The 16982-nt window shown below is 35.6% G+C and overlaps 1 protein-coding gene across 2 annotated transcripts in view; it reads right to left on the bottom strand.

The window, feature by feature from the left end:
- The window catches only part of Cnot4 (CCR4-NOT transcription complex subunit 4), a 51483-nt gene continuing 34501 nt past the window's right edge, over window positions 1-16982 (bottom strand). Inside the window, exons 11-16 of one of the 2 annotated variants that reach the window (XM_071596074.1) lie at window positions 15808-16210; window positions 14510-14949; window positions 12842-13214; window positions 8911-9216; window positions 4030-4572; window positions 1-2193 (exon numbers count right to left, since the gene is read on the bottom strand). In XM_071596074.1, coding sequence (XP_071452175.1) covers window positions 2186-2193; window positions 4030-4572; window positions 8911-9216; window positions 12842-13214; window positions 14510-14949; window positions 15808-16210 — 2073 coding nt within the window. In that variant the 3' untranslated portion in view covers window positions 1-2185. The remainder of the gene's footprint in view (window positions 2194-4029; window positions 4573-8910; window positions 9217-12841; window positions 13215-14509; window positions 14950-15807; window positions 16211-16982) is intronic. The other variant, XM_071596076.1, reaches the window with a different exon arrangement.

Genomic DNA, 16982 nt, shown 5'->3' with positions numbered 1-16982 from the left:
TGATTTCAAATGCATTTTTTCATTTTATTCTTCATTTCAGGAAAGAATTGCATGATACGGTAAAGAATGCTACACATTCTGGGACCTGTCCCAAGAATTGTAACAAATCAACAAGATCAAATTGGCAAAGAAATGAAAGAAGGATATTAGGACCACCAAACTTAGAAGTGAGACATGATAGGTCAAAATAAATGTCCGAATGTTACAACAAAAAATAACCACAAAACAAAGGTAAAGCAGCGTGTATACATGTGTTTGTATATATATATATATATATTTTTCTTTATATATCTTTCTTTTTATATATATATATAGATGTGGTCGATTCACATCTTTTCCTGATGCCATTATTTTTCAGCTGGCTTCTTCATGACAACCATTACCGAGGTTGTGCAAACCACAAAAATCTTAGTACAGCCTGGTGAGTATTCCCAATTAGGAGCACTCTTAGGAAGGGTAGTCAATTAAGGCTGGGACCTCTGCACCATGGCCAGTAAAACTTACTCGTCTGCATGGGATCACAGAAGTTGAGACAATCTTCCCCATTTGCCACATACAGCAAGCATGGAGAAGGCCAGGCAAGTGAATGTACATTCACTCAAGTTGTTAGAATGAAGATAAAGCATTAGAGAAAATGGTATTAAGCTCATATGCTTATAAAAAAAGGCAAGGCCAACAAATTAACTTTGAGAAACCCTCTTTTGCAATACAGGGGCCACACACATATGTCAGTCCAAAGGGGCTTCACAAGCACCACATTTGAAATGCTGAACAGAGATGACAAAGACTATGTCTCCATTTCAGAAACTGTGGATTTAAAAGAATTTTAACAAGAATAAGGCCATCCTGGTTTAGAACATCAAAGAAACAATGAAATGGGCTTCTGTGCTAAAACCATGTCAACTTCCATGGCTAATAAAGGAAACAATTTCAATTTTGCATATTTAATCTCAGATATCAAAATCCTTTAGGGTGAGCATTTTTTGTTCCCATGGTAATAATTGTCAAGGTCAAAAACTGGAACTAGAACTATATTTTTACTTTGGGGTTGTACTCATATAAATTATTTTTATATCTAGTTAAATTGCATAATTTGACACATTTGAGATTATTTTAATCAAAGAAATGTGTTTTCCATAAACTTTTTAGCACCAAGGAAAAACTAAATATGAAAATTTAGAAAATATAAATGATAATATATGTTTACGTAAACAAATGAGGTTTCCTACTGAATATCTAAACTTCCCTAAATTAAAAGATATAGTATGAGGGAAGTGACTTCTTTCCTTTATATTTACTGTCTTTTGCATATTACATATCAATTTTCTTTCTGTATAAGAGCCCAAAAGGATGACAGCATTTCATTGCATTCTTGCAAATAAACTGCATTTTCTTAAATAATTTTGTTCAACCAATAAAACTACAAATATAATTTCGCAGTATCAACGTATTTATAAAATGCAATTTGTCCTATGGACATATATGAGAAACAAATTACTTTCATTAGGTCATAGTCACTGAGCACCAACATCATAAATTGGAGCTACCACTAGTTTGAAATATTGAGATTGCAAAGAAAACTGTGATATCACAAATACATAAAATTGAATTACTAGTACTTTGATAAACTACATCATTTTTTAGAGGTTTGGGCGGTCTAGTCTTGCCAATACTGAAAATGGCCTTAAACTGGATTGCATAAAGTTGGTGAGTTATGACTCCATAAAATGCTCACCCCATTATTTAGAGAGCAAATAAAAATGACCTGATAATGCAATTCATAATGCTCACATACTGTAACTTCTTTTAAAAAAATACAGGTAACTTATGGGTTAGCAGTCGTTTGGGGAAAAAATGGTTAAAGAAATTACAGGCATAAATACCACAGCGTACTGCTTCAAAAGAGAGCATTAGTATACACAAAAGATGTCAAGATCAGTGGTTAATCTGATAAACCTGATCAAATGATACATCAGAAAAATCTATTTTGTGGATGCTAAGGGTGATGTGATATTGGCCAGTAGAGGTAGGTCAGAAGTTTTAGACATGTGTGCAGCAAAATCCAATTCCCTCTTGCCATAATCATGCAAGCCTGCCTTCTAAACACCATTCCAATCTGATTACTTGCAGTCAGCTGCCAAAAACTCAAGATAGCGTGATGCTGCTTACTGATGGCTGACCAAATTCATAAATCTGAAAAATAAAGGATAAGTTGTAGCATGTAATATTAATCAGAACCCCTAACTCAAATTCAATTAACCAAGTATAAAAGTGATGGACAAAAACTTTTATGCCCAATATAAATGTTTTTGTACTGGTATACACATTATAAAATCAATTTTGGGCACACTTCCAAAACTGGTTATATTGGTAGACAGTTAAGACAGGGAACAGAGATGAATCAATGAGCACATCCTGGATGGCTTCATTTCATAGTTGTATGGAGACATCTATGATTTGTCATTTAGGATCTGTAGTCCAGTTGAGTGCTTTATGCAAGAATTATTTTTATGAATGCCACACTGATTCAGCCCTAGAGCTTTGAGGGTATCCAATTACAATTGAATTATTCAATGATAATTTCTTAAATGCATCATTAATACTAATTTCACATTTTTGTGCACTAAAAAACAGACAACAAGGATAAATATGTTCATAAAGGTTTTTCTGTTTGTACTAATTTTCAAGTTCATTTGAATTTTTTAATTTTACATTGCCAGTTTAAACTTCAACCTCTTTACACCTATAAATAATGTGCTTGAAGTGGAAAATTATTTCAAGGTTACTTATTATCAAATAGGGTGGCCCATACTAGACTTGAGTTAATTTAAGATCACTTTGTTGGCAATGATTAACAAATTATCCCTTCATTTAACTACTGAGCACTATTTAAATCATAGCCACATTTTTTACTTTCCATTTGAAGGGTAATTTTTGGCTATTTCCTAGACAGACAATTTTTCTTAAGTCAATTTATTTATAGTGGTGAAACAGATGAAATTGCGATTGGTAATTTTTCTTAAATTGGTTATGGGGGGTGCTTGTCTCCAGAATTGTGTATTCTTTTTTGGTTTAACTGTACTCAATCCATTAAATAACAACAAGTGTGGCAACATAGCTTATGACCAGTCAAAATTAAATTCATGATAAAATATATTGCTGTATGACATTAGAGTCAGTTCCATATCTCTTTCCATGAATATTCTACTAAATATACATTATTTACATGGTTACATTTAACACAATTGTGGGAATAGGTACTTGATTTCTAGACAGTTAATTAATCACCATTTCTTTGAAATGTCTCTAAAATGTTGGATATTAAAATTAAAAAAAAACATATGGCACTTCCTTTTATAGCAAAATATGTTTAGCACAATGGCGGTGCTCTGTGAATGTTGTCAGTAAACATTTAGAATAAATAATCCTATATTTTTGGGATGTGGGTGGTCATGGTAAGTTTAATTGAGAAAATTTACTCACCAAGTCATTACTACATCTAATAAAATATGTAACAATAAACTGGATAGTAACTCTTGCAGTTTATGTACATACTTTAATATTGGGGAAACCTAAGTTCACCCTACTCACAAAATGAAATGTGTACAAAATTAAAAGAGGAAAATAGCCAAAACTGCAAATTTGCAAAAATTGGGACCTTGGTACTAGTCCAAAATATGCTGTAGAGCATGTTTAAAAAAATAGTAAGAAGCTAAGAGTGCTTAGTAACTGTATATTCATACCCTGTTTACTGACAATGCATGTCACATTAATTTCATTAATAGATGAATAATGGTGACGAATGACTCAGGCAGTTACGATCAAACCTCCTAAACTGACTAGCATTTCAGAATCCTCCTAAATGGCTCATTTTAGCGATGATTTGGTCCCATATTGAATACATTTACTGACATGAATTTCAATTCATTATTGCCAATTTTGTTGTAAATTTGTAAGTCTGTTGCGCTATAACCACAACATGCTAGGATCAACATAATATCATGGCAACCGACAAGCTGATTCACTTACTCTCCATGCCAGCCACTTCGGGGACTGTCTTTGAGGAGCGTAAAGGATTAAAGCCTGGAGGAGGGGCGGCAGGTGATGGCCCTGAGTTTCCCACATCCTGCGGTCTCATTAGAAATGGGTGCTGGTGCACTTGGTGACCTCCCATTAGTCCAGCCTGTTGCTGCTGCTGACTCTGCATCTGAAGGAGGTTGGGTTGGTAGCGTCCTGGGCCACCTATGGCAACGGGACCAAGGTGGACTCCGCTGTTCATTTGTGACCAGCCTCCACCACTGCTGCCACCAAAGTCTTGGAAATGACTATGGCCTCGGTAGTAATGGTGGTCAGTGGTCGAGGGAGGGAGCTGAGACGTGGATGCGGACGAAGGCTGGTTGAGTGGGGGGATGGTTGAGAGGGCTTCCAAAGACTTGGCCCAATGTGAGTGTGCCAAGTTGAGGGATCCAGTTGAGTGTGAATTGTGTAGGTGTGGGGTAGAGGATACAATTGCAGGATCTAATGCTGTCCAGTCTTGTTGCTGCTGGTGGGCAGGGGGATGTTGACACATACCTATAAATCAGAATATAGAAAAAATTCAGCACTTGCTCTTGGGTGCAGCTGATTCATATGTTAAGGGTGATAATAGACACAGTGCACAGCAACATTATGATATCTGAAATTTTTAGTGCAGAGAAAAATTGAATTTTGTAATTTGGCATGAAGTAGAAATCCTCTGATTATATTGTTCATAATTTTAATCTTATAACATTTTGTTTTAGATCTATTGATGTAATGGAGGTATGATATGGTATTTTGAAGTAAAATCTAAGGGTTACCAGATAGTGATATTTTATGAAGAATTCTATTTTCTACAATTATGGCAACTGCCATTGGTTTTTTGTGCAATTGTAAGCATGCCAATTAGGCTTAAAAAATATATTCAAGACCTCTGCCTGATTCAAAAGAGGCACTGCTGAAAAATACCTGCTGTACAGTAATGTATAAGCATATTCAATTGTTTTTGGCTCAACCTTGTGGAAATTCATTTTAATGAAATTAAGAATACAAAGTAACTTTCCACTGTCCTTTATTAGCGTACAACCGGTTTCAACGCTCAAGCGTACCTGATGATGACGCTTGAGCGTTGAAACCAGTTGTACGGTAATAAAGGACAGTGGAAAGTTACTTTGTATTCTTAATTTCATTATCATGTATAAGCATATCGGCTGACACATGATAACACACCAACATAAAGGTGATGAGAGAAAACAGATGTAGAAGTACGACCATACCACCCAAAAATTAATACCAGGGCTAAACACTATAAATGGGAATTTATTTCTTTACACAGGATAGTTAATCTACCATTTTAATCTGGGCCAATGAGACCACATAGAATTTCCTACAAAAAGCTGATTACATGAATATGACCGGCCCTGGCTCACAGATTTAGTTACTAGTTAGGTTAAAATATCTGATATTTTTTTTAACAATTTTGTGATTACACCAAGAAACCCTAATGCTAATACAGTCCAACATCGAATCAAGGCTTTGTAGTTAACTTGGAAGTCTAAAAAGTCATTTTTATCTTCTACAAAGGGATGCTTCGTGTCTTCTTTTCTTATCTTCTTTCTACTCACTCTTTCTCCCACCCCACATTATTCCCATCATTTTTAACTCCATTTTTTCCATTCTTTATTTTTGAAATACAATTTTCAGAGCACAATTTGAACACTGCCACTTTTGTGACAAGAAGAGAACCTTTATTTTCCGTTCATTAACTTTTTTCTAATATTCTTGGGTTGCCAAGGTGATTTATAGTAAAGTTGAAACAGTAAGATGATAGCTACGAATTTTTTCATCGGGGCTAAGTGCTCCTCACTCAAACTTAGGAAGCAAAGGGCACACACCAACAAGTACTGTGCAAATTTCATGCCCCACTACTTCTTTAATCAAGTTCTCTTTTACCTACATTGTTTATCTCTCTTGCTCATACATTTGTTTAGAGCAAGCTACCATACATAGTTCTCATTTCAACCGAATGGAAATACATTCATCTTTCTAATTATAATTGCATAAGCATTCAGAGAAAAATAGCAGTGTGTTTTTCGAAGGTTTTTATACGTCTCACTAAATGCTGATAGGGGATCACTTAGACAATTTGTTGAGTGGCATTATCATAAATTTTGCTTTTTTTTTCGGTTAGTCAATCCACAGCAATTCAGATTATTTTCTTTTAAAATGTCATGCTTATTTTGACCCATGCAATTAATGCCAAGGACTAATAAAAATGGAAATAGGCCTTTGTAATTTCTATCTCCTAAGGAATTTGAGAAATTCTTTTAAAACTTGGTGATTAAAAACTATATTTGTCAATGATAAGTCAAAATTAAAGCTACTACCTAATGATTTTCCACCCATGTGAGACATACATATATAATAAAAAATTTCTCTCAGAATGCTTACAAGGAATCAGTCAAATTTTGATTTCAACATGGATTAATCATTTGAGTTATTCAAACTAAATTCTTACGTAAATTTCTTAATGGATTAACATGAATAGAGGCTTCAAATGCATTGGCATTACCCTTAGTGTAACTCTAGAGTTACATCTGAGTTTGTTTTCTTCCATGAATAGATATAAACTTCTTAAGTAAGCCTCTTGAGTCCAGGCAAGAGAGGGAGAATCAAAAGGATAGCTGTGATAGGAGTATTAGTAATTTTTTTATGAAGATTAATATGACCTTAATTTTGATTAAGCATTACCATCATATGATGGAAAGCAAAAGACATATTTTTTAACTAAAAAAACAATGCTATAATAGCAAGATTGTATTATAGTCTTTCTATCACAGATATGTTCCACTCAAGATAAATACCACAGCAACGTCACTATTATATCCTTCAGCATACACAATATAATGTTTAACTAATTTCTTCTGAAATGACTCTAAGATTAAATGAATGTCCTTGTTTATTCTTGGAAAATCCACAGGAGAGTGAAGGCGAATAGGGAAGAAAAAGCAAGACAGAGAGAGAGAGAAAAATGAGTGTTAGGGGGAAGATTACAACAGTATATGACATATGCAAGTGGCCGGCAAATGCGCTATTGGTTCCTTAATTCAGAACAAAGAGCATTTATGGGGCTGATTTCTCTTTGTTTACTAGGGTGGGTAATCAATCAGCACTATTGATATTTAAATTTCCCCAATTAAAGTTGTGATGTATTAATGAAAGACAAAGATATCGGAAATTACAGTTCCACAGTAGCAAAAAGGCAGCACTAGCTACCCTATTGGGTGATTTTCTATTACATAGTACAGGTACAACTTCAGGCTAACTCAGAGTACATTGCAGGGAAATAAGCACCATTAGAAATTGATACCCGAGTGATAATGTAAGTTAATCAAATGAATTAGGAGAATGACACTAAAGTAAATATTGGATCTTTAGATGACTTGCATTGATGATTATGAAACTTCTCCCTTATCAAATTTTTGTTAAAAGCTTTTAAATTTGCTGCTATTGTTTTCTTTTCCAGAAGAAAGGAGCCCATCCGCCAGATGCTTTGAAATCTCCTTTTATGTTATGAATATGATTTAGTAAAAAATATCATATTTTTTGGTCCAAAGGGTTTCATACTTACCTGCTCCATTTTTAAAGTCCATAAAATTTCAATCCAATGTAAAATCTATCAACCCAAAATCAAAAGCACTATAAGAGAATTTCCCATTTTTCCAAAAATATTTTTAGTGAATTGAAGAATATTTTATTGAAGTTGAAGTTTTCCGATATCTGTGAAATTCTTTTTCATTCCAGGTGCTCTGTAAATTTGATAAGACTAGAGCAAATTATCGGGCATATCTGAACTTTATAATACTTATTCCAGGGTATCAATCGTGTACACTGCATTTGACTGCAATGACTTTTAAAATAATGAACATGCTAAAATTTATTTTTTCAAAATCAAACTTTTTTTAAATGACTGCAATTTCATGATGTTAAGTTGAACAGCACATTATTGACTGCTAATAAGCTTATGGCCAACAACTAAAACCAATGACACATGACTTGAAGCATTCAATATTTGAATGCAAGATTGAATACTATGAGTACGAGACTTATTTACACACAAAATAGCTACATAAATGAAATAATTCAGATAGAGACCATTTTAGCATTCTTATTGGGTAAATTCTTATGAAATCACTATAATCACATGTGATGTTTCTTCAGAAAATTATAAACTAATATTGAACATATGAGAAATACTGAGTAACTTCACTCTGGGAAATTTATGTGACCATGGGATTCGTATTGCTAAATTGTGTTTTCTCATGTGGCTCAAGTGTTCCTGAATATTCACATGTTCTGGAAGGGTTAACATTTCACAATAGACCCCTGATTATTTGACATGGTATGACCAAAAGTATGTAATTATGTCACAGCTTATCCTTTATATGAACAGGCGAAATAGGGTAGTAAGAAACAAGTTAATCCTCTGAAAGGTTTACCAAGTTTGATTTAAGCATGACCATCACTGACCATAAAAGACTTCAGCAGAAAATGCTGAGATTTCTGCCTTGTCCCTAATGAGATAAAATAACACAGTCAACAGAGCAATGCATCAAACTGAGATAATTGGAGATGAGTACAAGCTAAGAGCAATAAAATAAAAAAAAACCAAATGAGGAACTAACTTTCCTCACTGGAGTTCATGCTATCAACTTCATTTTCATAGGGGGAATAGAGGTAAGGAATTCCAGGGTAATTTTCTGTTTTCCACATTTCTTAGACTCCAGAATTACCAAACCCTTCTTTCACAGAAAATTACCAGATCCACCACCACACAGACAATGATAAATCACAGGCGGTCACCCTTCACATTCACTATTCACTACATATTACCCTTGAGCATTCCGAGTCCAGGCAAAATTGCCCGCAATCCATCATGGAATTCCCTCATGTTAAATGCTCCACTCTCCCCTATCTTGCGGGTCTCCCCTTTCGTTGGGGGGGCATGAGGAGAGGGGGGACAGTTTGAAGAAGGTCCATTGGGTATATTAGAAGGAGATGGGCCATTGCACATGATGGAACCAAATGGAGTTCCTCCAGAAACTCCTCCTGTAAGCGACGGGGAAGGAGGTCCTGGGATAGCCACTGACGAAGATGCAGCAGAGCCAAGTCCCATGAACGGAAGGATTTTGCTCCCTGCTATGGACATGAAACATTAAGCAGAGAAAAAATTGATGTATTATAATTGTGTATCAAATAATCAATGAAAATATCCAGCAGCGGTAACCAGGGATGGAAGATTCCAGGCAAAGACACCAATAATATCTTCTCTTCTTACTTCATTAATAACACAATACAATAACTAACAGGCATGATTGGAATGAATACACTACAGAAAGGGTTTTCAGTAAAAAACAAATTTTTGATTATTAAGCTATTATGACCACTTTGCCCAAAATTCCAAATAGTGAAAACCATGGAAAATACTAAAAGGTTGCAAATTTGTTCCTAATGTTCATCAATTTCATTCTTCAAGCTGAAGCTTTATGATACATATTTTAATATATATAAAGTGTAAATTGGATTAGAGATGTGACCTTATAACTTCAAAGGTCTGAAATGGTTGATTAACATGATGAATTAAATTATTACCATGCAATTTAAAATGGTAAGAAACTGAAGTAATAATTTATCCAAATAAAAAAATTCTCAAAATTGATCAAAATTTTTAGGGTAAGGTAGAAAGCATGTCAAAAGACATTTACGTTAGAGAAGAATACAATATCAAGTATGTATGAAATATATGTATTCTAGTAGTATAAGAACGTAACCATTACTTAAGGAAACTGGCACTGGGCAAACATTCACCAAACTGAATTATTAGAGTTTCATGTGTATTTTTATTTATCGATAAAAGAATAGAACTTTGGAAAAACTCCATAGTGTTGACTGTCAGCAAGTAGCCAATGAAATGAAACAGCGGTATAAGCTCATATTTTAAAACTAATAGAAAATGAAAATGCATGCTGACACATTAAAATTAATTATACATTGACATTTCTTCAAATTATTTAAGATATAGATCTTAATGCCTCGCCTTGGAGATCATCAACCCTTCACCAGAATAATCAGCAATCAGCAAGAATGAAGTAAAACATTTACCTACTTAGGTATCAGGTATTATCCATGTATTATATATATATATAATATAATAATATATAAATATAATATAATTTATATATAATATATATATATAAATATTATATATATATATATATATATATATATATATATATATTATAATTAAGTAATCTAGAATGTTATAAAGCGGCCGGGACGAGATAGTATTAAATAAAGAGGTAGGAAGAAGCATAGTCAACAGAACAGGTAACAAATAGCATATTACTAGTAGAGATAAAAGCAAAACCGACAAACTTGGTTATTATCAAGGTATACATGCCACCGAGCAACCATACAGAAGAAGAGGTCGATAGAATATATGATCAATTAGAGGACATAATCGCGTGTGTTCCTGCAGGGAAACATTTGATAGTGATGGGGGATTGGAATGCGACGGCAGGCGAAGGAAGAGATGGTGATGAGGTGGGGGGCTACAGTTTAGGCACGAGGAATGACCGCGGGGAGAAAGCAGTTGAGTTCTGCAGGAGACAGGGGTTAGTCATCACCAACACTTGGTTTAGACACCACAAAAGACGCAGGTATACATGGAAAATGCAAGGCGACTCAGAAAGGTATCAGCTAGATTATATTCCGGTTAGACACAGGTTTAGGAACAGTGTGATAAATACACACAGCTTCCCGGGAGTGGATGCAGACTCTTGACCACAATTTAGTTGTTATGAAAAGTAACATCCGCTTCAAAAAGATAAGGCAGGGGCGGCAGGTTAAAAAATGGAATGTAGAACATTAAATGGATTGAAAAGGAAGGAGTACCAACAGGCGGTAGAGGAAATCATGGAGGATGGTATAGAGTTAAGCACTATCGAAGAAAAATGGAAAAGTATCAAGAAAGGGTATTCGGAAGCCGCAAAAGATACTACTGGAACCGTTAACGCGAAAAGGAGTAGGAAACCATGGATCACGGATGAGATGATTACAAAGATGCATGAGAGGAGAAAATTGAAGAATGGAAACACGGAGTTAGACAAAAGGAAGTCCAAAGAGTTAAATAATAAATTGAGGCAGGCAAAAGAAGCATGGTAGTAGACGCAGTGCGAGAATATGGAAAGTTTGCAGAGGAAGGATGAAATTGGTGTGCTATATAGCAACATTAAATCTTAATCGAGAAGTAAGAAAGGAAAATCTATGCTAACAGTGAGAGATAAGGCGGGTAAGGTAATAGTTGACACAGGAAAAATCCAAGAGAGATGGAAGGAATATATAGAAGAACTGTATAGTAAAGAACTTCTCCAACAAAGTTAGACATTGAAAAAGAATATGACGTAGAGGAAGATAGCTTAGGTCCAGGCATACTAGATGACGAGATAGAAAGGGCATTAAGGGAGATGAAACTAAATAAGGCCTTGGGGGTGGATAACATTCCCACGGAACTATTGCAATGTTTAGGAAAGTGTGGCAGGAAGAGGCTATATGGGCTGATGCGTAGTATTTATGAGGAAGGAATCTGGCCAGAAGACTTTGTGAGATCAGTTTTAGTTCCTATTCCGAAAAAGGTCAAGGCTACATCATGTGAGGACTACAGGACAATAAAAATTCAGTGCGACGAGTATGGGATGAAAATCAATATTAATAAAACAAAGGTTATGCAATTTTCCAGAAAGAAAAAGGCTAAGCTAAACATTAAAATAGGAGGGCAAAAACTAGAGCAGGTATAACTGTTTACGTACCTCGGAAGTGTTTTGGACCAACATGGTCAAAGTAGTAGAGACGTAAGGAGAAGAATTGCGCTAGGCAAAGAGGCTTTCACAAGGAGTTAATGACACGGACTTTGAGTCGGGATATTAAGAGAAGATTTGTTTGAAGAATTTTTCACTGCACAATATTCTATTTTTTCCATTGCTAACAACAAGCCCCATTGCAACTGATTCAAATGGCTGCCTACAGCAAACTGCTGATGGAATGACTTGCAGTTTCACTTGTAATCTAATCACAGTTGTGCCAACTAGAGAAAAAATATACGAGCAGTGATGTCAGCAATGGGCAAGGCCAAGAACTTTTCAGACCACCCTCATAGAATATATCCAGAAAATCATACAGTAGGAAACCAATTGATGCCCGAGGCAAATAACCCAATCCTCCTTAATTTACAGCAAATAATAATATATTGTTCCACTGCTAATAAAGATTAATTTCAACGTTACTTCATCACCATCAGATACATAATATTGATAAGTGCAAATGTATACAATTTCCTCCAAGGAGTGGCTTGATAGGGGACAAATAGGGATGAGTGGAGGTGAATGGGAAGGGAAGGAACAAAGTAAGGTTCAGCAGAAGTTGCAAAATATATATAGAAAGTCAAGTCTAGGGCAGGGGCCTCACTGCGTGTGATCACCTGGGAGCCCCTTGTTATCTTGGAGGCTATATAAGCTTGCACCTATCAACATCATGCACCTGATAATGATGAAGTTAGGTCAAAACTTATGTCAAAATAAATCTTCATTAACAGTGGAACAGTGCATTATTATTTACTACAAATCGATCGAGTCAACTTCTTCCACAACATCACACCTGATTCGACATATTTGAATCACAAAACCTCCATCTAGATCCACCCTAATAGCAAATCAATAAATCTAACATAGGCCCTTACTGCAGTTTTTTTTTTAAAGTGACAACACACCTGCTCCAGATGGTGGCCTTGGAATACCGAGGCCAAAGGCATTCATGTGGTTTGGTGCTGAGAATCCAGGTGGAGGTAATGGGGGTCCAGGGCGCCCACTACCAGCACCAGGGAGGGGAACACCTCTCTGTATGTGTGGGGCTAAGGGTGAATGGAGGGCTTGGGCTGGCTTTGGAGTGACTGAAGAAGACGACAATGGAGTGCCATCACCAAGACCACCTCCAACTGAGTGCCGAAGATGGTGGGGAGGATAATTTTGGGGGAGGTGGTGGATTGGACCAATGGAGCCCAGCTGCTCCCTCTGCATTTCTCGATGCATATCATTCATGTGGAGGCACTGCTGACTCATGTCCTGCTCATTTTGCTGTTGACTCTGAAAAAATCAATAGGAAATTCCACTTATGAACTGGCAGAAGATTTTGACTGAAAATTTAAAATTATAATGCAAATACTGTATATGCGCGAATATAAGCCAACATTTATTATTACACATCATAATTTTTTTTAAATCACACATCAGCTTAACTTCATGCCTCAGAAGAAATTCTTTCAATTTCTCAGGAATATTTGACGTATATACACACAGTATAGTGATTTGCATTATTTTTCACTTAATTTATAATAAGTTTCTTTAATTTTACTTGATTATTATTATTGTTTATATTAGTCTATTTGAGTCTAAGGTTCTATTAAAATTTGATTTGTTGATTAAAACAATATTAATTAATATTTGAATTTTGATTTCACACTGTTTTATATAGAATAAGTAGAATTCTCCTATAAATTGAGCGGTATCTTGAACTCTAAAACACAAGTAAAGGATCAGAAAGATGCAACATCCAGGTTTTATAGGTGATTGTATACAGGTGACTGAAATGTAAGAACTGTTTTTTTTAAAGAAAAGAGTGCTAATGATGCAAATTTTTATATTTCAAGTGATCTAAAGACCCAATCTCTAGCAAAGGATATGAATTGTGGAATTGCAGGGGTATAGAAAAACATGATGACACAAAGTAATAGCATTCATCATTAAATATACATGCAAATGCAATCAGATGTGGTTTTGAAGGAGCTGAATGCCACTGGTGAATAAAAATTAACATGGTATGTTGAAACCACATGACTCCATTGTTCCAAGGATTCTGCTTTTTAACAGCTCTTAACAAAATAACCTACTTGAAGAGAGGGTTGTAGAAGTTGATGGAAGTATTGTGCGCACTAGGTAGGGTCTATCAAAATATTACTCAGTCTGAATTAGCAGACCATTTAGAGACTTCCATTGGTTTGGGTGATTGCGATGAGGGTAAGGAAAGTTAAAAATCATCTTAACCTTCCTTCACTATACACCTATAATTACCACAATTTCTTGTGATGTCATTGTAAAAATGCATAGTATAACATATTTTATGTTGCCTGTGTATGCCTGGAATACTTTAGCACAAATTCTTTTTTTTTGGAGGGCTGGCAAAAATATAGGGTCAGTTTCTATTCCAACAGATAAGTTAACTACAAGCACCTCTCAGCAGTTCACTTACTACTATTACAGTTAAATAATTACTTGAGAACGCATGTTGTACTCCAACCTGAGCTGAATGATTCTTCCAGCTTTGTACATAATTATACACCAATACTCTTTTAAATATTTTTGATCATTTAGCATGAACATACCCTCAACATCTGCTGGTCTTCTTTCTCCATCATTTCTGCTAAGGCTTTCTGTGTTTCATGGAAAGGATCGAAGCCAAGATCATCATCCACAGATCTCCCACCAACGACAGGAACACAACTTATATGATGAGTACCCCTCAAGGAATTACTGATTCCAGGAGGGATACCAGTCACAACTTCTGCTTCATTGTGGCTTCTAGACATTCCAAGGCCTTCCAGTCCATGACCAAGTGGTCCAAATTCAGGCCTTGACCTCCTCTCTATGTCTCCAATGGATCGTGTCTGGCTATTTGAGAATCCAAAGGCAGCTTGCCAATCTGTAGTACTGTGTATTGCTGGAAGAGCATCTGGAATGGCAAGACCCCCTTCCAAATTGCTACCAACCCCTGAGACCCATTCGTTCGATCCTAGAGAGGTAGCCACACTGCTACTGCCAATCCCTGTGGAAAACAAAAAGATAATTGTACAACTGAAATGTAAAGACTGAATCAATGAAATCAATCTCATTAAATTGTTTGGTTAGAAACTATTTACTTCAGTAAGTATACTTACAGTTTACCAAAAACAACTATTAGATGAATGGTGAGTACAAGTAATAAGAAAATTAAATTAATCTAGATGACCAAAAATACTCCAAGCTACCATATGAAACCTGGGCAACTTCATGTTGTACAATAATCATAACATATTTAAACACCTGAAACTAAAATTATCATATGAATTTAACCCTTTTTAAAGGTTTTTAAACCCAAATTAAATATTCATGAGGTAAACCAATGAACTTGCATTTCCAATTCTTTCTGGTTGTAGCAAGAATGGTCTAGATGCACAATTTTTAAATTCCCAATTTAGATAAATACCTAAATTGATATAATTATAGCCTATATACATGCTAATAAACTGTATGAAATAATGGCAAAAAATGACAGAAGCTTGAGGGCTTCAAGAGGATATCTAGGAGCTACAAGGAAGAAACTCTGCCTCTATCACATATTTTTTCATTAGGTGATATTCATGGGAAGAGAAAGAATGACTGAGATTCATATAGGTGGCTTGTTGTAAGTCCTGTGCAATGAATGCGGGACATTGTAAAAGTTTAAGAGAACTTAATGGAAAATTTTGAACAAGTGTCTTACAGTATGAACATCATGTACTAACTCAGAGGCAGAGTATTATCAACCATCTCTTCACTAATTACCACTCAATCTTTTAGCTTCAATTATAATGGCTTTCTAGAATAATCAGCTTGGAAACTCAGCTCAAGAGACAGAAGTATTGATACAATAACATCTGCTTACCATTGGGAAGGAGAGCCATGGACGGCGATGAAGACGTAGGAGAAGATGCAGAGGACGAGGAGGATGGCGAGGGTGAAGGCGAGGAGGGCGGCGAAGAATGGAGGGAAGTTTCGTCTGATGGGTGGCTTGTTCCCGGACCCGCCGAGCTTCCCACCCCATCTACACTGCCCCTTGGCGACATTGCTGTAGCCTGTGGGCGTACAATACTCCGCATTGGGAAGCAGTGATGATTTGAAAAGAAAGAATTGTTGTCCTGCTCGGGGGCGCCGAAGAATGCTGCTCCCATGCGCCACTGCAATCGAGGTGACAGTGCCAGCCCAGACAGCGCCCCCTTCAATGCCCCCCCCTGCCTTTGATTTCCAGTCTGTTGTGTACCCTGAAGCTGCTCTTCATTTTGCAAATCCTGCAAAGAACGAATATGATATGAAAACCTTTACAGTCATGCAAAGAATGACTAGGATTTGGGAAAAACTATTTAGGTTAGAGTTATAATTCTTATATTTTGATGGAAAATTAAATACAATAGGTTTATTGAGAGATGTATCTATCTTATAAAGGAAGGGAATTGATTAGAAATCAACTTGTATTCGTTTAAAAATGTCTATGCATTTTAAACAAAACATTCATATAGATAAAAAAGCACATACAGCTCATTACAATTTTCAGATATTTTCCTATTTCTACTGGTTTAATTTTATGGTCGTTGCAATATGATGATGCACTCTATAGTAAAAAACATAATTATGATCTTCACAGGTAGATGATTTTAGGTGGTTTAATTTATTATAATTAGTATATCAAACCTGAACTGTCTCAATTTGAAAGGTAACTGAATACCAGTTGACATGCCATTCCAGCCATTACTCTTTTCAGTTCCTCATAACTTCCTCTCTATTTTCCCCAGATCTTTAACTCTCTTCCTTATAAATGCTTTAATATCCAACTCTCCATGCCTCTATTTCTCAATCTCTATTTCCGCATTTTCCAGATCTGTACTGCTACTACCCTTTCACCAACCAAGCAGACACTCCTGTTTTTCCACTCTAACAATATATTTGAAACCAGACAATCAGTTATGGGATTTCGCTGGTCAACCCAAACTGATCCCCAAAATTTAAAAAAGAAACTGAATCAATACTTAATATTTCAGACTTGGTATGATTAAGGTTTAACAA

This window comes from Hetaerina americana, unplaced genomic scaffold (assembly GCF_022747635.1).
Source record: "Hetaerina americana unplaced genomic scaffold, ioHetAmer1.1.p SCAF_74, whole genome shotgun sequence".
Lineage (NCBI taxonomy): Eukaryota > Metazoa > Arthropoda > Insecta > Odonata > Calopterygidae > Hetaerina > Hetaerina americana.
The sequence above is the reverse complement of the archived record's forward strand: the minus strand, read 5'-3'. Positions and strand labels throughout refer to the sequence as shown.